This window comes from Lichenostomus cassidix, chromosome 5 (assembly GCF_008360975.1).
Source record: "Lichenostomus cassidix isolate B80296 chromosome 5, HeHo_3.0, whole genome shotgun sequence".
NCBI lineage: Eukaryota > Metazoa > Chordata > Aves > Passeriformes > Meliphagidae > Lichenostomus > Lichenostomus cassidix.
Window position 1 is genome coordinate 25,473,008 of NC_139486.1, and position 23,606 is coordinate 25,496,613.

At 42.4% G+C, this 23,606-nt stretch overlaps 1 protein-coding gene across 1 annotated transcript in view; it reads left to right on the forward strand.

The window, feature by feature from the left end:
• EGLN3 (egl-9 family hypoxia inducible factor 3) overlaps positions 1-7,493 on the forward strand; it is a 28,653-nt gene extending 21,160 nt beyond the window's left edge. The window contains exons 3-5 of the mRNA XM_085061914.1: positions 1,757-1,893; positions 2,579-2,652; positions 3,769-7,493. Of these exons, the coding sequence (XP_084918040.1) occupies positions 1,757-1,893; positions 2,579-2,652; positions 3,769-3,806 (249 nt within the window). The 3' untranslated portion in view covers positions 3,807-7,493. The remainder of the gene's footprint in view (positions 1-1,756; positions 1,894-2,578; positions 2,653-3,768) is intronic.
• Positions 7,494-23,606: the final 16,113 nt, after the last annotated feature.

Consider the following 23,606-nt stretch of genomic DNA (forward strand, 5'->3'; position numbering starts at 1 on the left):
GGTGCTCTCTGTTGTTTCTGTGAACTCTGATGAACTTCTGAACTGCTGGTCCATTCTTCCTATCTTCTTTTTTTTTTTTCTGGGTGTTTTTGGCAATCCTTTGGAAGTAAGAATCTGAACTGTTTCCTTGTCATCCTCTCTCCCACCCTACACACACATACTGTTTTGTTTGTAGAATAAAGCTATAAGCACTGGGCTGCGTGCTCTTAACACTTTGTTTAGAGGAAACAGCAGAAAAAGAAAAACAATCCCCTACAGAATAAGTGGATTCTGGGAACAGAGTAAAATGACAGCCCAAACTTGTGACTTCATCATCCTTGATACTTCAGGCTAACTTGCAGAAGATATTCATGCAGTTTCCTGTGTAGTTTTCTTATTTGTGAAGCAATGGGGCTTAGTAAGAGGAACAAACACATGGTTTGCTTCTACCAGTGGGTCTCTTGACAGGATGGACCTCTTGTTTCTTATATTACTATAAGGCAGTTAACTCAGCCTTGAATGTGCCATACCTTTAAATTAGAAAAAATAGAAGGGTTTGTGAAATTGTAGGAATTGCAAGTCTGTTGTCATAATGCAGCAGAAATCATTCACGTGGGTTATCTGTTGAAAATTGTCCAATGTTTTTTGCTTCTCTAAACTCTTTTTAAGCCAATATGCTCTTTAAGCACATGTAAATTCTATGAACCCCCATAAGTGAGTTCAGATATAGAGGCAATAGCACTGCTGTAGAAAAGCACATTGCTTTATGGAGAGTATGACAGTGAAACCTTTCAATGTAATAAAATGAAGGAGGAGATGTGTGAGGAAATGCAAATAGCCAATTTATTTTGTGCATTGCACCCCTATTGAAATAGTGAGCAGGCACACAAGTGAGCACTAAGAAAAGCTAACGGAAATCCAGGACACTGAGGGAGTTTATTATGTAGATGTGGTGGTGATTTTATGTGAGTGTATGCTGGAGGAGATGCAATATAAGAGTATAATCATACTTGGCTTTGAAAGCAACAATGTAGCTTTAAACCTGACTTAACAGTTTCTCACTGAGGTCTGCATGCGGCGTGGAGGTACCATGTCAGGTCAGTGCTGCACCAACAGCATCTTCCCTGCACTCTGTAGTGCAGCATAAAGGTCTCCAAAGAGCCCTCTTATCAGCAGCAGGAGGAGGCAGGATTCATCTTCATCTTTTGAAGTTTCTAGAGTGTGTGCAGATCACCAGACCTTTTCCCTGAAAATCGTGGCACGTTGGAAAGACAAAAATGATATCGTAGAGAAACCAGGCTGTGTTATAAGTAGGGAAAGTGGTGTCTGGGAGCTATAATGCATTTGAGAAGTTTTACAAATCTAACAATAGAACAGACTTCACTCTTCCCACGGTGCAAAAATGAATTCCTAAATGATCAGACACAAGTTCTGAAATACCATAAGCAATATTGAACAATTGCTGGGAAGAGAGCCTGATCTCAGACTGGTCAGGTGGAGCAGCTCTGTGGTATTCATTGGTTCAAGAGATGTGACTGGAAGTTCAGAAGTTTCCTGGTGTTTGCTGTAGGGCTGATGTTACGCTGAAACTTACAAACTGGGAAAATCATAGTGGCTAAGAGACACAGTAAGGTTTTCCGGTATTCTCACATAGCTGTAATGTTTATCATTAGATGTTTATTCTCCATTTGTTAGGTGTTGAGGGAGAAATCAGTCATTTTTTCATGTGTGTGTGGCTGTTTATATGTCTAAAAAGCAATTTTTCCTATTCTTTCAGCTGCATGGTGGAATTCTTCGAATATTCCCAGAAGGAAAGTCCTATGTAGCAGATGTTGAGCCGATTTTTGACCGATTACTTTTTTTTTGGTCAGATCGAAGGAACCCACATGAAGTCCAGCCTTCTTATGCAACCAGGTAAGTAACATATTTGGTATTGGTATTTGGCTAGGAAAAGCCCCAAAGCTTCTACCAATATTTGTATCCAAAATTATGGCCGTTGTGTTTAATTACACGTGCATTAAAAAATCAACAGATTTTGAGTGAATTTTCTGGTTTTGAGTCATTGGGAATTCTCTCGTTAAATATGGAGGAGCAAGCTTGAATGATGGGTTTCCATGTGTGATGGAAAAAAAGGCCTGTAACCATTGACAGGAGAAATCTTCCAAAGCAGGCATAGCTATTTAGCTGGGGGGTGCTGGGTTACTCTTTTGCCCTTGTGACACTACAGGGATTGTTGGGACTACCATCTGTCAGCAGGCTGTGAAAAGCTGATGTGACGCAGGGCAGCCCCCAAGCTGCCTAAAGGCATCCCAGAACAGAAAAACATGCAAAGGTCTGGAAGCTACTTTTGCCCTCTGTTACCAGGGGCTGTGCTCTCTTTTGTGCCTCCAGCAGAAATTCTCACCTATATTTCTATCTGACATTTTAAAATACACACTAAAATGCTGTCCATGTTTGCCTATAAAGACGTGTCATTTTCATCCTATTTTTTTAGTCTGCTAATCCAATTTTGTTTTTTTGCTTTTTCCATGAGCATAAAACTCCAGTGCTCTATTTTAATATCAAAAGTGGAAACAAATGCAAAGTTTTTCTTTTACAGATATGCCATGACTGTGTGGTATTTTGATGCCGAAGAAAGAGCGGAAGCCAAAAAGAAGTTCAGGAACTTAACTGGTATGATTTTTTTTTTAGAAATGTTCACCAGAAAGAATTTAATGCATTTTGATATTTCCAAATTCAGAGACAGACCAGGAATGATTCTGTAGCTAGAAGTGTATCTAATGCATTTTTAGAAAGCTTTTTCTCCTCTAATTGCTAGTCAGTTATTTTATGCAAAGTGGAGAAGTTGTGACAGAAGATTCAAGCCTGGCCCCAGAATCCCTGATGAACAAAATGGGGAAAGTGGGAGACACAGTTTCTGATTTGAGTCCCAAATGACTGAGATTTTTTTCCAACCCTGGGTGGCCACTCCAGGCATAAGGAGTCAGCTCTTCTTTTATTTGGGAGGTGTATTTTGCCTCCTCCAAACCTTGTTTAGCACAAAGTTGTGAGACTTTCACAAACTGTTTAATAGTTATGTTCTCTAAATGTTCTGGATGAATAGTGTCTGTCTTCTATATTAATAAAGGGCAGAAGCCCACAAAGAGGTGACCCAGCTTTCTAATGGGAGCCACACTGCCTCCAACTGTAGTAATGGCATATGAGTCACTGATTGAGTTGTCCAGATGTGTTCCAACACCCTGCTTGGGACCATGATCAAATGTTTGCTGTTCAGAGCAGTTTAAGATCTAGTCTTCAAGGGGCTGCCTCAGCTGGTTCCTGAACATGCAGTGTGGATAGGCCTTGTCTTTTTAAAAACATATGCAGCTGGGCAAAGTTGTAATTATTCAAATTATTTCAGGACAGACTGTTGTCATCTCTTTGCTTGTATGCAAAGCAAGCACTGGCTTTACCCTTAAAGAGGATCATAAAATAGGGGCCAAGAGGCGGTAGAGGAAAATATCACTGATCTGGGGTCTCAGAGTTTATTGGGCTACTTAAGTATTGCATGAGTCATCTTCAATTTTCAACATGACAAATGGTCAAGATCTTTGTGTGACTGTCCTTATTAATGTGCTGTGGGATCATACAGCAGTTCAGTCCTCCTAGTAGATTCATGCCATGACTCTGAAATGGAAAGTGTTGTCCATTGAAAACAAGCTGATTTTTTCTGGTTTTGAGTTTTCAGATGAACACAGCCAGAACCCCCTAGTTTAACTACTTCTTGCTTTTTCTTCTTTTTTGATGTAGATGCAAGGAAGAGAGAAGCACCTCTTAATGAAGACTAATCAACTTCTGAGGAAATAAGATCCCAAAGATGACTTCCATTTCCAGCAAACAAGGGCAAATCATTTTTATGCACAAGAATGCACTGGCTGTGTCTAGCATATGTGTCTTACACTGATGGTACTTAAGGCAGCCTCCTGTCATGCTGCATCTGGTTGAAGAAAGACTTGTTTTCTCTTTGCCTTTTGCTGGAAAAAATAACCAGGGTTTAAAAAAAAAAAAGAGTATCACTAAGCCTAGTGGTAGTGGCTCAGCCAACTGGCTTTTGATCACTCTTGAAACTAAGATAATGGTCATTGGAACTAGTGGTAAAAACCTGAGTCTTATTTGCACTTTATGGGGAAAAAAATTCTAGCTCAACGGGAAGAAGCTTTGTAAGTTTAAAATCAATGGCAGATTGCAAATGGGCACAGAGAGATATTGGACATGTGAAATTAAATTGGATATTTGTAGAGTGTCATTTTATGGTCTGTTCCAAATGGACCTGTTGATGTACTGTTCGTTATTTTGCTGCACAGAACATTGGTTCAACTCTTCAATTATGTGACTTCCCACATTTTTGTCTACACAGTCATTGCATTTTCTGGATTTTGTTTGCTTTTCAAGAGGCAAGTTCTAGCTGTGCAGTTGTACTGCCCTTTCTGTCCCAGGACCGAGGGGAAAGTAGTTACGTATCTGTTCGCAACTTTATAAAGCCATTTTTTTCTATTTTGAGCAGGATGGGTTGTATGTTTTCTGTTTTCACAATTTGGTTAAGCAGCTGTTTTCTCCCAAAGGTCTGGTAAACTTGGAAGACTTGTGGCACCCAATGCATTAGCCTTTAAGGCCAATGATATGTGAAGTGTTTGCTTTGCAAGTTCTCCATCTGCTTTGTTCTGTATGACACAGATATGAATCTGAAAGGAAAAGATATGTCTGGCAGTCAAAAAAATAGATGATAAATAATGGGTAACTTAGACTTGATTTTTGTGCCACATATTCTTAGTGAACACTTGTTTAATTTTGCATGCATATGTAATTTGAATGAAACTGCAGTTCCGTTTCAATTGAGCTATTATGCCAGGTGACTACTACTATTGTGCCCAAGCTGTGAGATCAGAGTTATTCAATGGCAAAGCACACATTTTTTTCTCCATTATTTTTTAAACTTACTAGACTCAATGAGTAACTGGTGACCTATGTCCAATCTGTCTAAGCTTCTACCACCAGCACTTACTGTGCAGTCTGAAGCAGCTCTTAATGAAGCTGGGAGCTGGCAGTGGATGTATTTATCACTCACATTAATTGTTCTCAACCTAATACACTCACTTGCATTCATTTTTATCTCATGTTGTCAGTGTGTATGTCAGACCCTATTAAATGTTCCAAACAGATGCCCCCTTCGGTGTCCCATATTTTCCTGTGCCACCTGCCCATGGTGGTGAAGGGGTCTGTCTGCACCATCGGCCCCTGCCCACTTCCCAGTGCTGTGCTGGGCTGCCGTGCTGTGATGGGGCTGTACTTGAGCTAGGGAATGGAAAAGTAGTGTGCAATGGTAACTACTAAATGTCAGTGACAGAAGGGTAACAGCTGCATAAGACAGAAAAGAAATAACTTTCATGACATAAAAAAACTATAATAGAAATGGAATATTTTTTAAAGCAGTTTTGTATCTTAAAAAAAAAAAAAAAAGCTGAGTGTCCTTCAGCCTAGCCATGGATGCTGAATGTAAATACAGTAGTGCTAAGAAACCCCTTACTCTCTCTGGCTTCTCCCAGAGATCCAGATATGGTCTTATAGGCCTGACCACTGTGCACCTTAAGAGAGGAACATGAGGGAACATATGTGACAAATATTCTGACAGCTCAAGACTAGAAAAAGACAAAGAATAAGATAAATGTCCTTTAATGTTAGGAAAAAACCATTATTCTACTACAGTTGCTTCTAAGTAACACACCAGAGACTTGAAAGAAACTGAGTGATAACTTGAAATTCTCATTCTGAAATGTTCATGTGGGAGGAGAAAGAGTTTGGGCTCTTCCTTGAGATTGAGAGGTAACCCTTTGAAATGTGAGAGGTGTTGAAAGTGGGGGGCCCACAGGATTACTATTTAAAAAAGGTGGTGGAATACAACCTGTTGTATTATTATGCAAAGTTGATAATGGCACATAAATTTGAAACTCCTACATGATTTTAAAGGAGGAAAACTAGATAGAGCAGAGCAAATACTACTTTGCCTGTAGGAACGTTAACCTTAAAGATAAACCAGAAAGCATTGTTAGTACACATCTTACTGAAGCCTGGAACAGTGGAAAAATAATGTGGTGGGAGGGGAAAGGCTTCGTGCAAGGACTCAAAAAGGAAGGTACTTCAGTTATCACTGGTGCTACCACCAGGTTTCTGCAGTGGTCAGCAGCACATGTGGTGGATGGAGCATGGAGCAGTATAGTTGCATTTATTGTAAATAAAGTACACATTTTGAATTTTAACCAATATCTTCCTCATCTATGTAGAAGACAGAGCAATTATTCTGTGGCAGAGAGCATTGTCTTTATTAACACATATAATCAAAGTGCAAAAAAAGTTGAGGGCACGGGATCTTGAAACCAATTCCTCATTCCTCTATTTCAGATCTCTACTGTGTTTCCAGTGGGATGATCTCCTTGACGAAGCTGTAGTTTAATTGGGGGTGGGGTGTGGGGGGTGTTGGTCATGTAGGAATACACAGGTGTGATGTTTTCTACATAGATTTCTCTTGCCTGTCTCTAGAACTGTTGCTAACTGCTGTGTAAGAATGAAATTGTCTGTGTGAGTGAAAGCAGGCTGCTACAGTGGGAAGGGTATTTCAAAGGGGCTTTTTCCTTGTGTTTTGTCTTCATAGCAAACTGTTTGAATCAAATTGCTAATCAGCACTCGTCAGCCAGTTGTGAAAAAGAGTGCTTTCTCTAAGGCATTTATCTTTGAATCCTCCAAAAGTTCTGGTTTGTTTTTTTTAACCTTTAGGTAATGTGCCTTCATCGTTCATATCTGTGAAGATGCCACATGTGCATGTCATGCAAGTTTTTGACGGCTCTTTAAAAAACATGGTTGCCTTTTCAAATGCAGTTGTGTGGGAAAAATGTGCAGAGGCAGTAAGCCACAATTTTCAACTGGGGGTTTTTGTTGTGCAGGGAGGAAAAATGGCCAGGAGTCAGTGCTGAAGATCAAGAGACTATTTTTATTCTTAAACCTGTGACCACTGGCCTTTTGAGCAAAGTAGCCTGTAATCTTTTGGTCTAGATGACTTCTGGTTTTTTGAGGAATGACTTCTACAAAGTAGTGTCTAAAAAGATCCACTAGTTTTTTTTTCCTTCTATTTTTAAACAGTTTTAGTCCTTTCTGATGGTGTTTTTTTAAAATGTTGGAATATATGATATGTATTTCTTGTTGCAAAATAGCTGGCTATAACACCACTTGCATCTAGAAGAAGATGTGTATTTGCAGGCAAATAACTAGTTCTACTTTGACTGTTGTACTCCCAGCAGATATCTGAGAGTGAGTTATGACTGCATCTTCTCTTGTCAGGTTGTATGCTGGTCAACAATGCTGGCACTTTGCATTGGATTCATATAGAAACCCCTAGTAGTATTTTATGACACATCACATTTTGTGTTCCTGTTACTATTAAGAAAAAATGTAGCAGGAGTCAATAAACACTGGGTCATGTTAAACATTGTCCTGTGCAAATCTCTTCAGTCTTGTGTCTTACTGTGGCCAGGGATGCAGTGGGTGGGTGCAGTGCCACACAGCTGCATGTAGGATGACACTGAAATCTATATTCACGACTGTCTTCTGCTGTTGGAGAGACCTTTTTTTGTTGCCCTCAGCTTGGCACATTTCCTTGGTCACTTCCTGCTATTTTGAAGTTATTTACCTTGCTAGTGACCCTCTTCTTGAAATGCCTATTTGTTTTCATGCTCCTGTTGAACCAGATAACATTCTCACGATTCAATTGTTGTCTGATAAGTTTTATTTTTAATGGTGTTCACATCCTCCCCCTGCTACTTTTCCAGTCCGAATCCCACAGTTTTCTCCTGTGGCTGTGTGGGAGACTTCTCACTCCCACTAACAGTGCAGTTGAATGAAAGCCAGGGCATTTTCACTCACTTGGTAGAGCTGTGAACTTTCTGATTCCTTTGCAATGTTATGAATAGTGAGAATTTTCCTATATAAAACATGGTTTCTATCATGGAAGGCTTGGGTTTGACTTTTGGTTTTTTTTGTTAGAGGGGAGAAATGTCTAAATAATTTACCGCTTATTTAAGCATTTCTTTCAGACTGAGGAGTTCTCAGAACATGTGGAGAAGACGTATGGAAAGTAAAGGGGTTTTTCTTCTGAGCATGCTCCTCAAAGAATTAAGGTTTGTATAGGGACAGCTTGAGAAGAAGCTGGCTGCTAGCCATCCAGCTGCCAGGGACTTTGAACTCTGACTAAACTTTCTCTAAGCAAGTATGTTTGCAGTAATTGTTATCTTACAGCTATTTAGGGGTTTCTTTCCTCCCCCACCTACCCAAAGGGATATGGCTAAATATATTTGCACTGACAATTCTCATGACTCTTGAGAATGCATCTGATATCAGAGGTTGCACTGAAAATTGCAAAGTAGCATGACAGTGGAAGAGAGGTTAGTAAAAATTGATTCCCCTTTCCCACATAATGTCTCTATGGAGTACTTCCACTTCAGAGAGCTGGTAAAACTCCCATCCTCTTCCACAAAGCATAGATAAAGTTTTTTATCTGTCTTGTGGAAAGCAGGGATAATTTCATCTGCATGTGTGCTTATTTTAAACAAAGCTGGAGATACTAAATGAACTACAGTGGGTCAATTGCAGTCAACAGCAATTTTTAGGTGGTGGCAAACACAGTCAGTGCCAGCATGCCCAGTGCTCCTTTGCTGGGCACCCACAGTCTTGTGCTTGAGAGGAGGCAGTCTGTGATCCCTGATCTTAGCCAAGAGCCTGGACGCTGATTTGACAGTGGGGGAGTCAAGAGTGTAACTGGCTCTTGGAATACTGCTGTGTGTGGGGCTGATGAGAAGCATGGAAAGAAAGATCCTGTAGTCCACACAAGTAGAGCTCTGAAAATCACTTGTGGTTACATGAGTTCACAGCTCCCATCAGGCTGCTGAGCAGAGGGAGCAGAGCAGAGAAGTTGCTTTTGAAGCCAGACCCGAGTTATCCCCAAGAAGCGTGCCCAGCTCTGAGCACACGCTGTGGGAGCCTGTGTAGAGTCTGGTCACTCATGTTCTTCAGGATGGGTTATCCCTTCCCTGACAGAGGATGTTGAGCTGTTAAAGTTGATGAGAGACAGTGCTTACTGTCATTGTCCCCTCTTGCTGAACCAAGTAGTTGGTCAACTTCCTAAAAGGGTCTTTGCATTCCCTGCAGCACCCAGAGGTTGTCTGTCAAGGACACAGTGCTGATCCACCTTGTGCCTGGGAAAGGCCTGGTTAGAATGTAGTCTTGCAGGGTTGTGTGGCACGCAGTGCCAGTGGGTTGCTTTTAATTTAGTAAACACTGTACTTTCTGCCAGCTTTGACACTTGTCCCACATATGCAGTGGTTCAGTGGATGACCTGTGTTCATCACTGTGATATATAGTAACACACCACCCCGTGCTCCAAGCAAGGGAGAAAATGCCTGCTGTTAAGAGGTGCCAGGAGCTTCTCTTATAAGGAGAAAAAAAATCTAGGGAAAAAAAAAATTAAGACATCTGAGCAGGCATTTAATAGTCAAAGGAAAAGTCTTAACAGACTTAAGCTCTGCTGTCTTCGGAGAGTTTTCAAAAGCATACTGCAAACACTTCTGTTTCAAAGCTTATGCTCCTTTATCTGTGAGAAGCTAAACACTGGCTAATTCTTTAATTAGTTCCCAACAAGATGCTTTTTTTCAGTAGCCAAGGCTTGCTACAGGATAATTATGTCTTTAGTTTAAAAACAAGTGTCAATACAGAAAGTTGCTCTGATTTCTCTTTCTTCAAATATTTTATTTTGCCTTCTACTTAGCTTCCACTCTTCCTTCACACCTGCAATATCTTTCCTTGATTTGGGAAAGGTTGATTACTTGATTTTTAGTTCCCTGCACTGCAATCCTGATGCACAGACATGATGGAGCCAAGCCAGTGCTGTGGTCTGTGGTGCAATTGTGCAATTGCAGTGCTTGGGTCCCTCCCAGGGCCAAGGAGATGGAGGAATCTGAGCCACCATCAGTTAAGCAACTCAGCTTCTTAAATTGTAATAACTCTGTGACCCTGGGTGCCCAAGTGCTACACTGCATGCCAAAGATCTACATTTGGAGCTTCCCAACTTCCTGCCTACAACAGGCAACAAGATCTGCTAGTTGGTCAAGAGCTGCCTCAGTCTTTACAGTGCTGAGTGGACATGAATCTTCTAGGCCTGAGTTCCAGGAGGATGCTGTGGTTTAATCCCAGCCAGCAACCAGGTACCACACAGCTGCTCACTCACTCCCCCACCAGCTGTACTGTGGAGAAAATCAACAAGGTAAAAGCTTGAAAATTTGTGGGTTGAGATAAACGTAGTTTAATAGGGAAAACAAAAGCTGCATGCACAAACAAAGCAAAAAATTGTCACTGCTTCCCATGGACACTTGCCATGGACAGGCAGGTGTTCAGCCGTCTCCAGGAGAGCAGGGCTCCTTCGTGTCTAATGGGGACTTGGGAAGACAAAGACCATCACTCCAAATGGCCCAGTCTCCCTCCTTCCCCCCACTTTATACACTGAGCATGATGTCATATGGTCTGGAATATCCCTTTGGTCAGTTGGGATCACCTGTCCTTACTCTGTGCCCTCCCAAACTCCCAAGTACCTTGCCAGCCTGGCAGTATGGAAAAGCAGAAGAGGTCTGGACACTGTGGGCGTTGCTCAGCAATAACAAAAACATCTCTGTGTTATCAACCCTGTGTTCAGCACAAATCCAAAACACAGCTACTGCGAAGAAAATTAACTCTACCCCAGCCAAAGCCAGCACTGAGACAAAAGCAGGAGGGAGAAGAATTGCCCCTCTACCCTTCTCTGGTCCCTATCTGTCAGTGCATGGATGCAGGATGCCAAAGGTTAGACACCAGGCTTACCCAAGGGGAGAGTCAGACTGGCTTCATTTATCCCACAGGAGAAGATTCTCAGTATTAGGCTACACAGCATGTCCATGTGGTGAGGGAGGAGTGTGACCTTTCTGGTGAACCCATTGAAGTTGTTACATTTCTGAGGGAATAAATATCTTTTCATTGATTCAAGAGAAAATTTATGTGAACTTGGATTTTGTGGCTTCTGTCTTCAAGAAAGATGTGGAAAAAAATGTTCCCCTATCAGTCCACTGGAAAAAATGCGTATGATGAGAGACCTACAAAATAGAACCTGTGGGGACAAGCTAAAAGATCTGTTACTCTTCCTTCCAGGAACAAGTGGGAAGACAAGTGAAGGAAGAAGTTAAAGAATTACAAGGGTCTTAAAATGTAGGAAATGTTACTGCAAAGAATAAGGAAGTATGTTCTCTATACCTGTGATGCATAACACAAATAATGGGATAAAATTGCAGCAAGGAAGGTATGAGTCAGCTGAAAAAGTTTTCAGTCAAGAAAAGCTTTTTTGTGGTTGGGATGCTGAACCACTGGAGTGCCTGAAGATGTTGGGGAGTTGCCCTTACCAGAGATTTGGTTGGAGAAATGTCTGCCAGGAGTGATATAAGTAGAAGTGATATATTTTCTTGGAGCAATTGAACCATTGAACATTTTCTCTCCTTTGCAAACCTGTGTTGATTTTCAAGTATATTTAAAATAATTCTCAGTTGAGTCATTAATTCACACATCTGAAACAACTTGAATTAACTAATGTGATCATAAATTCAACCACATTGAATATCAGTACTTGAGTTTAGATGTGTTTATTATTAACATTAAATACCACGGGTCGTTCTTGTAAACTTTTCATTCACTTTTGAAACTGGCAGTTCATCAAAATTTTATATAAGGTTGGAACCTATACTATTGTTGCTGCTATAAACATTTTAATATCATAAGCTAAACATTTTCCCTTTATTGTTAGTGTATTTCCTTTGCTTAGTCTCTGTGAATGTGCCCAGGGAACACATGAAAATTGTTGGAATCTCAGCTTCCTTTCATTCCCCTTGTCAGCAAATCATGACCCTAAGATGTAGACGAGGCCATTTTGGAGGGCATGGGGGTGTCCCCAGCCTCTGCAGGTGGCATGTCTTCCTCAAACTGGCTTGGCACTTTGAGGGGGTGGATCCCTCTGCCATCCCCACTGGACAGAGCACCCATGCCAGCACCCTGACCAGCATCACCCTGTGCAGCAACACAAAGGAGACTTCTCTGCAGTCTTAAGACTCAGTGGCTCAATTCGCTGTCTCCACTGCTGATCTCAAGGTTTCTGCACTATGATATTTGTGCTCTGTCTCCTGAGAGCTGAGGAATAGCTAAAAGCACTTCAGATCTGAAGATGACTGGTCTCATCACCCAGATCTGTGCTTCTGCAACAGCAATCCCAGGATGGGTTTCTAGAAGGACTCTGGGGCAGGCTGAGGCATGCATCCCCTGCACAGCAAGATCCCCTGCATTGCTATCTTTGTGATGGATGGATGACTCCAAGACCATAGCACTGTGGTGCCCTCCCAGGCCTGGAACACTGGTGTCAAGATGTATGCCATGGACATCCAGCAGGCAGATGTGAATTCGCTGTGGGCTGTGGCCTCACAGCTGCTGGAGGAGCATGTCTTCCTGTTGGAGTCCTTTGAGCTCCTGAGGCAGCTTAGGAAATGGTTCCAAGATAAGCTCTGTAGTGGGTGAGAGCTGTCAGGTGCCTGCTTCTCACCTGGGTTAGAAGACGATGTTGGAAGATGTTTTTTATACATATATATTTATTTTTTTATATATATATAAAGCACCTATCACCGTATTGATAAACATTCTCTGGAATCACTCTGAGGGCAGAGGTAGGAACAGGAATCAGCCTGTTGGTACCTCAACACTTTTGTTTCTAACCAATTAAAAAAAATTAACAATCAGAAAAAAAAAAAACCAAACCACAAGACTGCTGCCAGCCTGCCTGGCTGGTGTTTAATACTGCTACTGCTACTAAGACGACCTTCCAGGGGGTGTTTGGAGTGGCTGCCCTTGCTAGCAGTAGCATAGGCAGGGAAGCAACCTCCCCACTGGGGAGGTGTTGGGATGGATGGCCTTTCCTTGTAGTCACCTGTCCTGATGTGAGATAAGGAAAGTTTCAAAAGCATTACAAGCATGTGTTTATCTTTGTGCTGAGTAGCTCTGGCCCAAGCCAGGATGTTGTGGCAGCAGCCATGGGAATGTTAAAGGGCAGGAAATGTGGAGTTGGTTTCTCTGGGTGTGATAGGGCTGGGTGACACATCCCAGAGCCATATATATGTTTTAATGACCATGAACTGGTCTGGCTCTAGCAGGGTCACCTCCTACACAGACACGTGCAAGGCATCCACTGCATGTTTGTTTGTCTTTAACAGATCCCTGGCCGTGTGGTGCTGCTCACGAGTGTCTGGCTGCTAGCCAGGGGGCTGTTTTGCACCACAGCCGTGCTGGCACAGTTCAGGACCTGTCTGTCCCCCACAATGCTGGCAGACTTTGCTGGATACCTGGCATTACAGTAGTCTGGTGAGACCTTACCTGTTTCAGCATCTGTTGAAGGGCAGAAGGCAACTGCCAGCCTCTCCCAGGCAGTGTTTCCTTGCCAGGGACTGCACTAGTGCCATGGTGAGTCTCAGCTTGCTGGATCTGAGCAGTCCAGGCTGACAAGATATCACTTCCCAGGGCCCTGGGGTGCTCCTGTGCCTGGTGCCTTTGCATCCAACACTCTGCCCATTTCCTGCCTGCCCTGCTGCCCAGTTCCCATTGGCTCTACAGGCTCCAGGCTGCACAAACACTCACACCTGGTTCCTGCACCAACACTCACACCTGGTTCCTGCACCACATTCCAGCTGAACTCAAGCTTATACTTACTCAGCTCAGGTTATCAACAGTATCAGTTAATACTTACTGTTGATTTGGCACTTGGGTAAATTGGAAAGCTGGGATGGTTCAGAAACCTGCCCTGCACAGTGCGCATGTCTGCACTGGAAATCAGCAGGTGAGTGTTGGGGCTGGAAGGGCTGGGGCTGTGTGGGTTGTCTGGGGGCTGTGGCTGCAGTGACAGGGCATGTGTCAGGGCTAGGGTTCCCATGTGTCTGACTGAGCTAGTGCCTGATCTGTCTTGCTGGGTTGGACTTGTGTGTGGAGCAGCAGCACGGCTGCCAGCACAGCTTCATCAGCACCCCCAGCTCCTCCTAATGCATATGCAACCCAGGCTACAGGCTTAATGTGGGTGGAAAAAACTATTCTTGTAAAAAACCTTTTAAAACCCTAAATCTCATAGGGGTCTTGTAGTTACAAGTCTCATGGAGGGAAGCTGTAATGCAGCAGAGGATCCACGGAGGCCAGCAGCAGCCTGGGTGCTCTATTTGCCTGGCTGCTGCCTCCTGGTTTGGTAGTGAAGGCAGACATTCAGCATTCCTAAATCCTGACCAGTCACCTGGTCATTACAGTGCCTTGTGCATTGTTCCTGTTTTGGTTGAGGCTACCATGATCTGGGCTGGTGAGCATTCCTGCAGGCCATTGCAGCATGTGGGCCTCACCTACAGCTGTCTGTGGATTGCTTTGCTGCTCAGAATCTGCCTGTGACAGCAAACAGAGACCCAGGAGCATCCCCATCTTCAGTACTGCCCCTGGGCCGCTGAGTGACTTTGGGCTGCTTTTCCCAAAGCTGCTCTGCCGGGCCCTTGATAGCCTTAGGGTGACACGTTAACGGAGAGACAGGTGGCAGAACAGGACACGACAAACTGCAGGTATATGTGCCCAATGCCAGTGAATTTGCACATCCTATACTTTAGAAATTGACATTAATGACACTGCTAGCCAGGTTTAGCGGGGTGCCCAGAGTTGAGCAGGTGGGGATCCTGAGCAACATTTGCTGGAAGAATGAGTCCTGCAGATCAAACTTAAACTGCAAGAGTGAGCCATGGCATGGCTGTTGCTTGTGCACCATGCAAGACTATGAGGTTTTCTCGCTCTGGGGAGGCAGGGGAACCCCAAAACACCACAAAAGAGATTCCCCCCTTGTGCTTACCACGCTGCCGTGGGCGAGGTGGAGCCGGGACCCGCGGGACCCGAACCCGTGCTAGGGCTGGCTTCTCGAAGGCAGGATAATAGGAGCCTCGGTGAATAAAGGAAATGCAGTCTCTCAGCCTTTGGAATCCAGGGTTATCGGTAGGGATGACGGGGAGGAGAAGGCAGATGTGACCGGGAGGGAATGAGGGGGGCAGGAAGCGGTGGGTTCGGAGGAGCCGAGAGCCCCGAATGGAAGCGAGCATCGGGGTAAGAGGGATGGAAAGATGGGAGGGGTGTTGAGAGGAGAGCCAACCGGGGCGCAGGGGATACAGATTGACAAGGGATTCAGGGAATGGGGGTGCAAGGAGGGAAGATACAGAACTTTTAAAACCAATAATAACACTGCGGGTAAAGAACTTTCTAGCTATTAACTAAACATGGAATAAAGAGGAGGAGAACTTCAGGAGCCAATACTTCTGATTCCTGACCCATACTCATGGCGCTAGCCTCAAAGCTTGTCGGGGAGACAATTTTCTGTCACCCTAACCAGAAGGTTTCTTTAAACCCAGCGAGGTTTGCTGGTTATTTCAGACTCTAAGCTCACCTGAGTGGATCTCACTGCTACAAGACTACAGCTTGAATGCCCTTCAGTTGTTCACTTGCCCTCTTAAAACACACTTGCACTGCAGAAACCTGCACAGTGGTAGCCATCTAGCTTGTCTTTCCTGAACACCTGGTGCTCGGCAAGTACCTGGTCAACACTTTCTGTGATGGTTCTGGTTGCACATTGAAAGAAGTTATCTTCTGCCAGTATTTAAGATGAGATTGCTATACAAGGCTTCTCACTGATGACTGGTGAATGTAAAATTTTCCTATTAGAAATGTCTCAGGACATAAAACGACATCGTCTTGAAAAGAATTTAGTATGAGTCCTGGACAGAAAGTAGTACCAAAGCCATTCAAACCTTTTCTTTTTATTCTTTGCAGTAATTAATTGCACATACCAGAGCCTACACTTGTCCTTTTAAGTATCAGAAGAAAGATTATGAGAAAAGTTCAATAAATCAAACATGGAAGTGTTGCCACCAAGTGGTACAAGCTGTATTAGGCAATGGCTCATCACTTACAGATCACAGTGATGTATCTGAGATGCCCTGATATTTTATAAAAAGCTTGCTTTTTCGCTTTGTTTAGCTATTTCTTTTTTAAGGATTAATTTTATTTCCTGAGATGTTAAATGATCATGCTTGCACCCATCTCCATGGAGTCACAGAGTTTATGACATGCCTCTTTCAACTTCTGGAGCTGCAGGCAGTGGAGAGTCAAATATGAAGGCAGTCCTGGATGCAGTCCCATGTCTTGTTGGGATATGGCACATCCCTCCCTCCTCAGCCTCACATGTGAGCAGAGAGAGTGGCCCTGCAGTGGAATGTGTCCCACAGGTTCTGAAGACTGGCTGAGGAATGTCCCAGCCCTCCCATGACATTTCTAGTTCAACCCATCCTGAGGGATGTGGGCACTTTTGAAATCATCTACAGATTTATACAGTTTTTTAATGATGCTTATTTGTGTGCTAAGGAGTTTTGTTTTTCAGCTCAAGCACTAAGTATGTTGTACTTTAGCCACATATTTTTCATTACTGTGCAGGAGCTGAATAATGCCCTTTGCTTCCCTGTTGTTTAGAAAGCCTAGATTATTAAAAAGAAAAAAAAAAGGGAAGAAACTTTTTGTGGAAACAAGACTGAGGTACTTCTTTGCTATTTATGTTGTGAGGCACACACTGTTCTTGAGAGATGTCTATCCCATGGGAACAGGGAGAGTTCCAGAGCCACTTGGGGCACAAGACAGCAAAAGGCAGTATAGGGAGGGATGCAGAGACTTGTGCACACACACACACACACACACACACACACACACACACGGATCCCATCTCTGGACAAGCTTATTTCAATCCCAGCATGTGCCAGGGCTGCAGACGGTCTGCAGGTCTCACACCCTTCTGCTTCCCATGCAGTGTGGCCTCTGGCACCAGCAAACTGGGCAGCTGAATGGTCGTTTCTGCTGGTGGGTGCAAAGATGAGAGATGAGGGTGGTGCCGGAATGTGGAGACTTGAAAGTAATGGTGGACTGTGATATAGATAGTGGTGGTAGTGCAGTGCTGGATTGGCTGCTTGGATAAGTAAAACATCTGGAATAGGAGCCCAACAGAAAAAAAAATAGGTAAAAAAGATGCTTTTTCAAAGCTGACATATTTTCTCAGCTTTTTTCCCAACAACCTCTCCCTTTCTCCCTCTCAGAGTGCATACCTGAATACTCCTCTTTTTTTTTTTTTTGAGCATTGTCCATGTTGCCAGTATTATCTTCAGACCAAGCAAGTGATAGCAAAAGGAAGAATCCCTCCCCAGGCTCCTTTTATCCCAGGTCAAGTCTTTGTTAACTACAAATCACAGTAGAGGAGTTAAATTAATCTCCTGAAAGGAGATTCACTAAAAGGGAATTGGTTAATATGTGTTAGTGAAACTTGGCAGGAGAAAAGGTGTCCAAAAATCTTGCTGCATGATTTCCAAAGATCTTGCAACTGTAAGTGTGAATACATTTCAATTTTAATTTTTGATACTATAAAGAGAATTAAAATAAATGTGAAGTGTGATATTAACCTGAATAACACCTAGCATTGTTACCCAGAGGGAAAAGATTAAAATTAGGATCATATTTATATAAAATATGTCTTAACAGGAGCAGGTGGATTTGCCTATAATGGTTTATATTTTAGTCTGTTATGCAGAGTAAGTTTAATATGACCATTTATGAATAGCTAACTATTTTCCAATATGAAGTTTCCTCTTTAGACATCCCAATTGCATGTAGTTCTTCCACTTCTTATTTGTACTACTGCTCCTTTAATAAATAATTAATACAGATAAATAAGCAGACAATTTAATATAATAAATTCACTAGCAGATGAAGTAATTATTTTGGAAAATACTATAGCAAAATTATATTTTCTTTATTTTCTTGTAATGTTTTGCAGATGGAAGAGGCGAAATCTTTAGACAGAGTTTGTACATAGCTATATTGGTTGTCTTTATATCTGTTGCATCAATATTTGTAAACAAAATATACTTCCCCCCATTAAGTTTTTTCTCTTAGTGTAGAGAGACATAAATAGAAACTGTCATAAAACCATATAAAAATGAAACACTAAGGAGCCACTGGACAACTGTGGCTTCAACTATAATTCTGCTCATTGATAAAGGGTAGTTTTAGCAAGGTATTTGACAACGGTTTAGAACCATCTTATTTTTACTGATATTTTACAAAGTCCAGGAAGCTTTCTAGTTGTTTCTACTTTTGCTTGTGGTGTAGTTACAGTGCCTGTACTGCAGCTGTTAAATCTCTAGTAAATACTGCTCTGGGTCACGTTGAAGAAAACAGAAATGAAACAAAATAAATGAAACCCAAAATACTCAAGCATATTTGGTTGAGCAGAGTGTGTATATTTTTGTGATCAAAATAGTTATCCAGATATTGTAGAGCTATAGTGGGGTGAGAACAAGTTTGGAGGCAATTTGTCCAAATTAAAATGGCTATGACCAATAGGCAACTCACTAGCAGCAAAGCCATGTCCTCTTTATTTCAAGGCACTAGGTGACAGATGTGGCATGCAGCATGCCAAGGGCCAGGATCGTCATCTTTGGACACATCCCGGTCCTGCTGATCCTGTGTGCATCTGGAAGCAGATGCACTTGATTCATCAGGGACGAGGCGGTGAATGATTGGGTTTGCCACTACTGACTGGCATGGCAACTGAATTAGGTAAACAGTCTTCTAGGCTAACCTTTGCAGGTACCTGGAAGTCCAAGAATCAGAATCATTGCGGTTGGAAGATGCCTCTAAGGTCAACCAACAACACTGTGTTTGCCATTAAACCCTGTCTGCGGTTTGCTTGTTTTACAAGCCTGCAAGTGAGGATTAAACCTTGAAAATGACTTTTGAAGAGCAGTAAAGAGAAACATTTTTTTGGCTTGAAAGTTTCACTTGATTTGTTTGTTTTGCAGCTGTTTTTGAAAGAAAGGGGAAAATTATCATGGGGCAATAAATCTGAAATACCTAAACTTTCCTTATTTTTGGTGTGTAAGAAGAGTCTTAAGCATTTAAGTAATTGAGATATATGGCTAATCTACTTTCAGCCCTGCACTTTAAATTAGGTAAAAATGAATTAAATGATTATAAAATAATTGTCATATCAGAACTACAGGGCATGAATGTCAACACAAAAGACCTTTCTAGACACCACTCCTGCACACTCAGTGAATGTGTACATTGGAGAAGCCTGTTTCCACATATGGGATTTCACCACTGAGGCATCTTGTCCTGCCAAGTCCCCAGGGTAACACACAGCAGGAAAAGATGCTGTCAGACAGAGCTGCTCCAACTTATCAAAGATATCTCAAGTACTGGTACTTAGAGGAAGCAACAAAGTTGGTGAAGGGCTTTGAGGGAAAACTGTATGAGGAGTGGCTGAAGTCACTTGGTCTGTTCAGCCTGGAGAAGACTGAAGGGAGACCTCATTGCAGTTACAACTTCCTCATAAGGGGAAGGGGCAGGCACTGATCTTTCCTCTGTGGTGAGCAGGGACAGGACCTGAGGGAATGGCCTGAAGTTGTACTGGGGAGGTTTAGGTTGGATATTGGGAAAAGCTTCTACACCCAAAGGGTGGCTGGGCACTGAACAGGCTCCCCAGGGAAGTGGTCACAGCATCAAGCCAGACAGAGTTCAAGAAGCATTTTGACAGTAGTCTCAGGTATATGGTGTGACTCTTGGGGTGTCCTGTGCAGGGCCAGGAGATGGACTCGATGATACTTGTGGGTCTCTTCCAACTCTGCATATTCTGTGATTCTGTTCTTCGGTGACATGCTTACCTCATGAGACATTCCTCAGCTTTCTTTTATTTTTCTTTCTTTTTATTTTTTTTTCTTTTTTTTCCTTTTCTTTTTTTTCTTTATCCCCCCATATTAATTTCTTTGTGAAACTTCCCATTTTGAAGACCCGTACTGAGAATTTTCTTTTTCTTACTTTGCCATCTCTCTGTGTCATGATCAAAGAAACATCTTTGGGGTTTGCTACTAGTTAACTGTGTTAATGGTGTCACAGGACTGCTTCTCCAGAAATAGCTAGTGGCATGAGAAGAACGTGTAATTTTCCAGATGCAATGATTCCTCACTTTGTGCGGAAAAGCCCCAGGAAAACAAAACATCACCTGCAAAGAACAAATATAACTCCAGCTTGCTGCAGCCTTTCAGTGCAGAGTCATTAAAACCTTCCTAGATCACACATAAGGCTCAACTGGAAACTGAGACCTTTCCAGTCACACTGTGTCATTGCAGCCATGGCTGTTTCTGGCCCTCCCTGCCTGCCTCCCTGCTAGCCCATGGCCATGTGCAGGGCTGTTAGGCACCCAAAAAGTCTGTGGCTCTGGTTTAAGCATTTTCAGCTGGTCATCCATCACAGGAAATAGGGACCTTGTGGTGGACTGCAGGTGTACCCACTGCAGTGGGGTTAGGCTTTGAAACACTTGTGCTGAAGAAGTGCTGTCAATTTCAGTGGGGTTGTGCCAGGGAATAACTTCTTTGCAAGGAATAACAGCATTTTACCTTCTTCCCGAACAACATGGGTTAAGTTTTAACCTGAACAAAAAGGACCACCTGGGTGCAGGCCCACTTAGGTACAATTAGGGAGTAGGAGATGATTGTGCCAAGGCAGAGCCAGGTGGCACATTTTCCTCCTTGCCCTATCCCCAAGGAACCTTACAGTTGCACAAAATCTCACTAGCTTCAACCACATGCTGTGGCCAAGGAGGTGGTGGAAGGTCGGTGGTCATCTAATGAAGGTGCTGCTTCTCCCCACTCTCTGTACACCCTTCAGGGCAGTGGGGCCAAGGCCCCCTGCACCTCGTATGGTTCATGTATATAGCATTTCATTTCATCTCTGGGAGCTGTGGATGGCTGTAACCAGGACGTGGCACTTACCTATACAGCGGGACATGACATTTGTGCCAGCCTGGCAAAGAAGGATGCAGTGGGAGACTGGGTCTGTGCAACATATGGGGTGACAAAGGCTACTGTATAGACATAAATCAGATGTAGATAAAATGACTAAATTTCATTACTAAAAAACATTTTAGTATGTAAATACTAATCAGGAGAAATCTTTTCTCTGTTTAAAGGACAAATTAGGTACAAAGGTGCTGGACTGGGCAGTAGAATGGGGGCTATTTATATTGCCTACATGTATGACTCTCTGTGTTTTTCCTCAGAGATAATTTTGACATTACAAAGACTGTAAATAGAACATCCAGAGCAGAAAAGTGCAGGAAGGAAGAGTAAACCTCTAATAAATTATATCTTAAGAGGATCTGAGTGGAGGGAGGAAAAATGTACCTCCAACAACAGTAAAGTTTAAAAGAAGCTTGTACTGAATATTATAAATTCACATGAGGAAAAGGTCTTTACTTCTGTTAGTGTGGGAAGACAGAGGTTTCAGTACTTTACGGTTAAGTAGGAAAAAGGTCAAGACTCCCTTTTGCCATACTGTGATTAAAAAATCGTGCTGTTAAAATTGTATTAAATGGGACTCCTGATTTCTTGCAGCTACAGATTTAAGAGCAATTGCTTCGCATTTAGCTTGCCCAAAGATTTGTCTAGCAAGAACCTGGCATTGCACTAAGCAAAAAGTATTGTTTAACTTACAACAAAATACATCAATCTCATGCCTATTGTTACCCTGTTGCTTTGCACATGGTCTAGGAGAGAAAGCTGCTTGCCTGTTGGTTTTGCTGGTGGACTGTGGAGAAAGGGGCCTGAATTTGAATGGAAGGTGCCACAGAATGAAGGTGCCATAGCAAAATTGTGTTTTCCAGCCTCCAGCCTAGTGCTGCAAAACTCTCCTGCTTCCCTTTCTAGTAAACATGGAGAAAAAAAAGACACACAATATAAATTCACATGCACACAGAGTGAAGGATCATGCAGTTTTTACAGACAAATTTGAAGATGAATTAGTCTCTGAGATACTGTCTGTTTAAGGATTATATTGTTAATAACCTAAATTTGACACACATTTTTTCCCCCTTCAGTCACTACCTGCAAAGCCTCTCTGAAAATTATCTCTTATGAAGTGGTGTCATTAATAGCTTCCTGCGAGGTTTCTTTTGGAAGTGGCAGAAAGGTAAATAAAAATGAATTAATACAGTGTTTTGGGTTTGTAGGCAAAATATGCAAATATCTTACTGACAAACCCTTAGTAGCATTAAAAGCTTTCAGATCCTATCCTCAGAGGCTCTGCTTGTGGAATCAGAAGCCTTTAGGCAACCTTTAACTTAGTTTACATGTAATATACTCTCTCTCTCTCTCTTTCTCCCTCTCCCCCTCCCCCACCTAATTTCCTCTTGGACCAATTCCCTCAGGTGCAGTTTCCAGCTTCACAGTTCATGAATTTTATTTGCAATCAATAAATAAACCCATTATCAAGTTTTGTATTCTCATCATATATCGTCATTTCTCATAAACCATTTCACTGTATGGGTCAGCTTCACTGAGCACGTGCCACTCACCTTTATAGCTCAGCAGAGGGCTGTCAGGTATATGGATGGGATGTGTTTGAAGATCTAATCAGATTTCAGTTGTAATGAACAATTATGAATAAGACTGTGCAACAATTTGTAATTATTATCATTATTTTTAATACTATCTTACTGTTTTGAGTTAGTGATCAGCACTTAGGCACTCTTTGAGCTCTGATCTGGGACATATTCTTACAGTATGGAGCAGAGGATTGCCTTGCAGGTTCCCAGACCCACCCATATCATCAAAGAAAATATTATTTCTGACATATAACATCACAGCATTGATCAGCTGTTTGAGACAACTACAGAAAAGCTTCTTGCATGCCCCTTACAAGTTTGTCAAGTTCCCACTGTGGCAAATTATAAAGTAACTAATTTTAAGACCCACCATGATGAACCCCTCCTGATAGCTCATGCAGATTTCTTTGGGCAGCATTAATTTGGGCATGGCATGAAAAGGCAAGCTGTCTTTGCAGTGATTAGGCCCTTGGACAGTTACTGATCTGTGCCTTGAATCTTATCTGCCAGCCCAGAAAGAGTATTAGATGCTGGTGTCATATGCACTTATCAAATGATAGTGTTACAAGGTCAACTGACAAATAATATTCTAAAATGAAGACTCCAGACTGCCTACTTTGCTAGCCTCTGACAGTGTGGAATCTTGCACACAAACAGAAAAATGAGTCTATCAGTGACCCAAATGGCCAGAAGTAAGCAGAGAGGGTCAAGGAAGTTGGAAGGAAACTTTCCCGCCTAAGTGCACTTTCATAAGCACAGGAAAATCCAGCAGTACTTTGAATTTATCCTTGTAACACTACCATCATTACAGTGGGATAGAAGTGGTACTATTACTGCAGTGCACCACCATTACTACTGATGCTAATACAATTGCTAACAGCAGCAGTATCTTTACTCAGTAATGCTACTAAGTAGCATCACAACATACTTTTCAGTAATTAGAAGTGATTGTTTTGTTAGATTAATTTATTTATCACTCTCCCAAATGTTTTATGTTCTT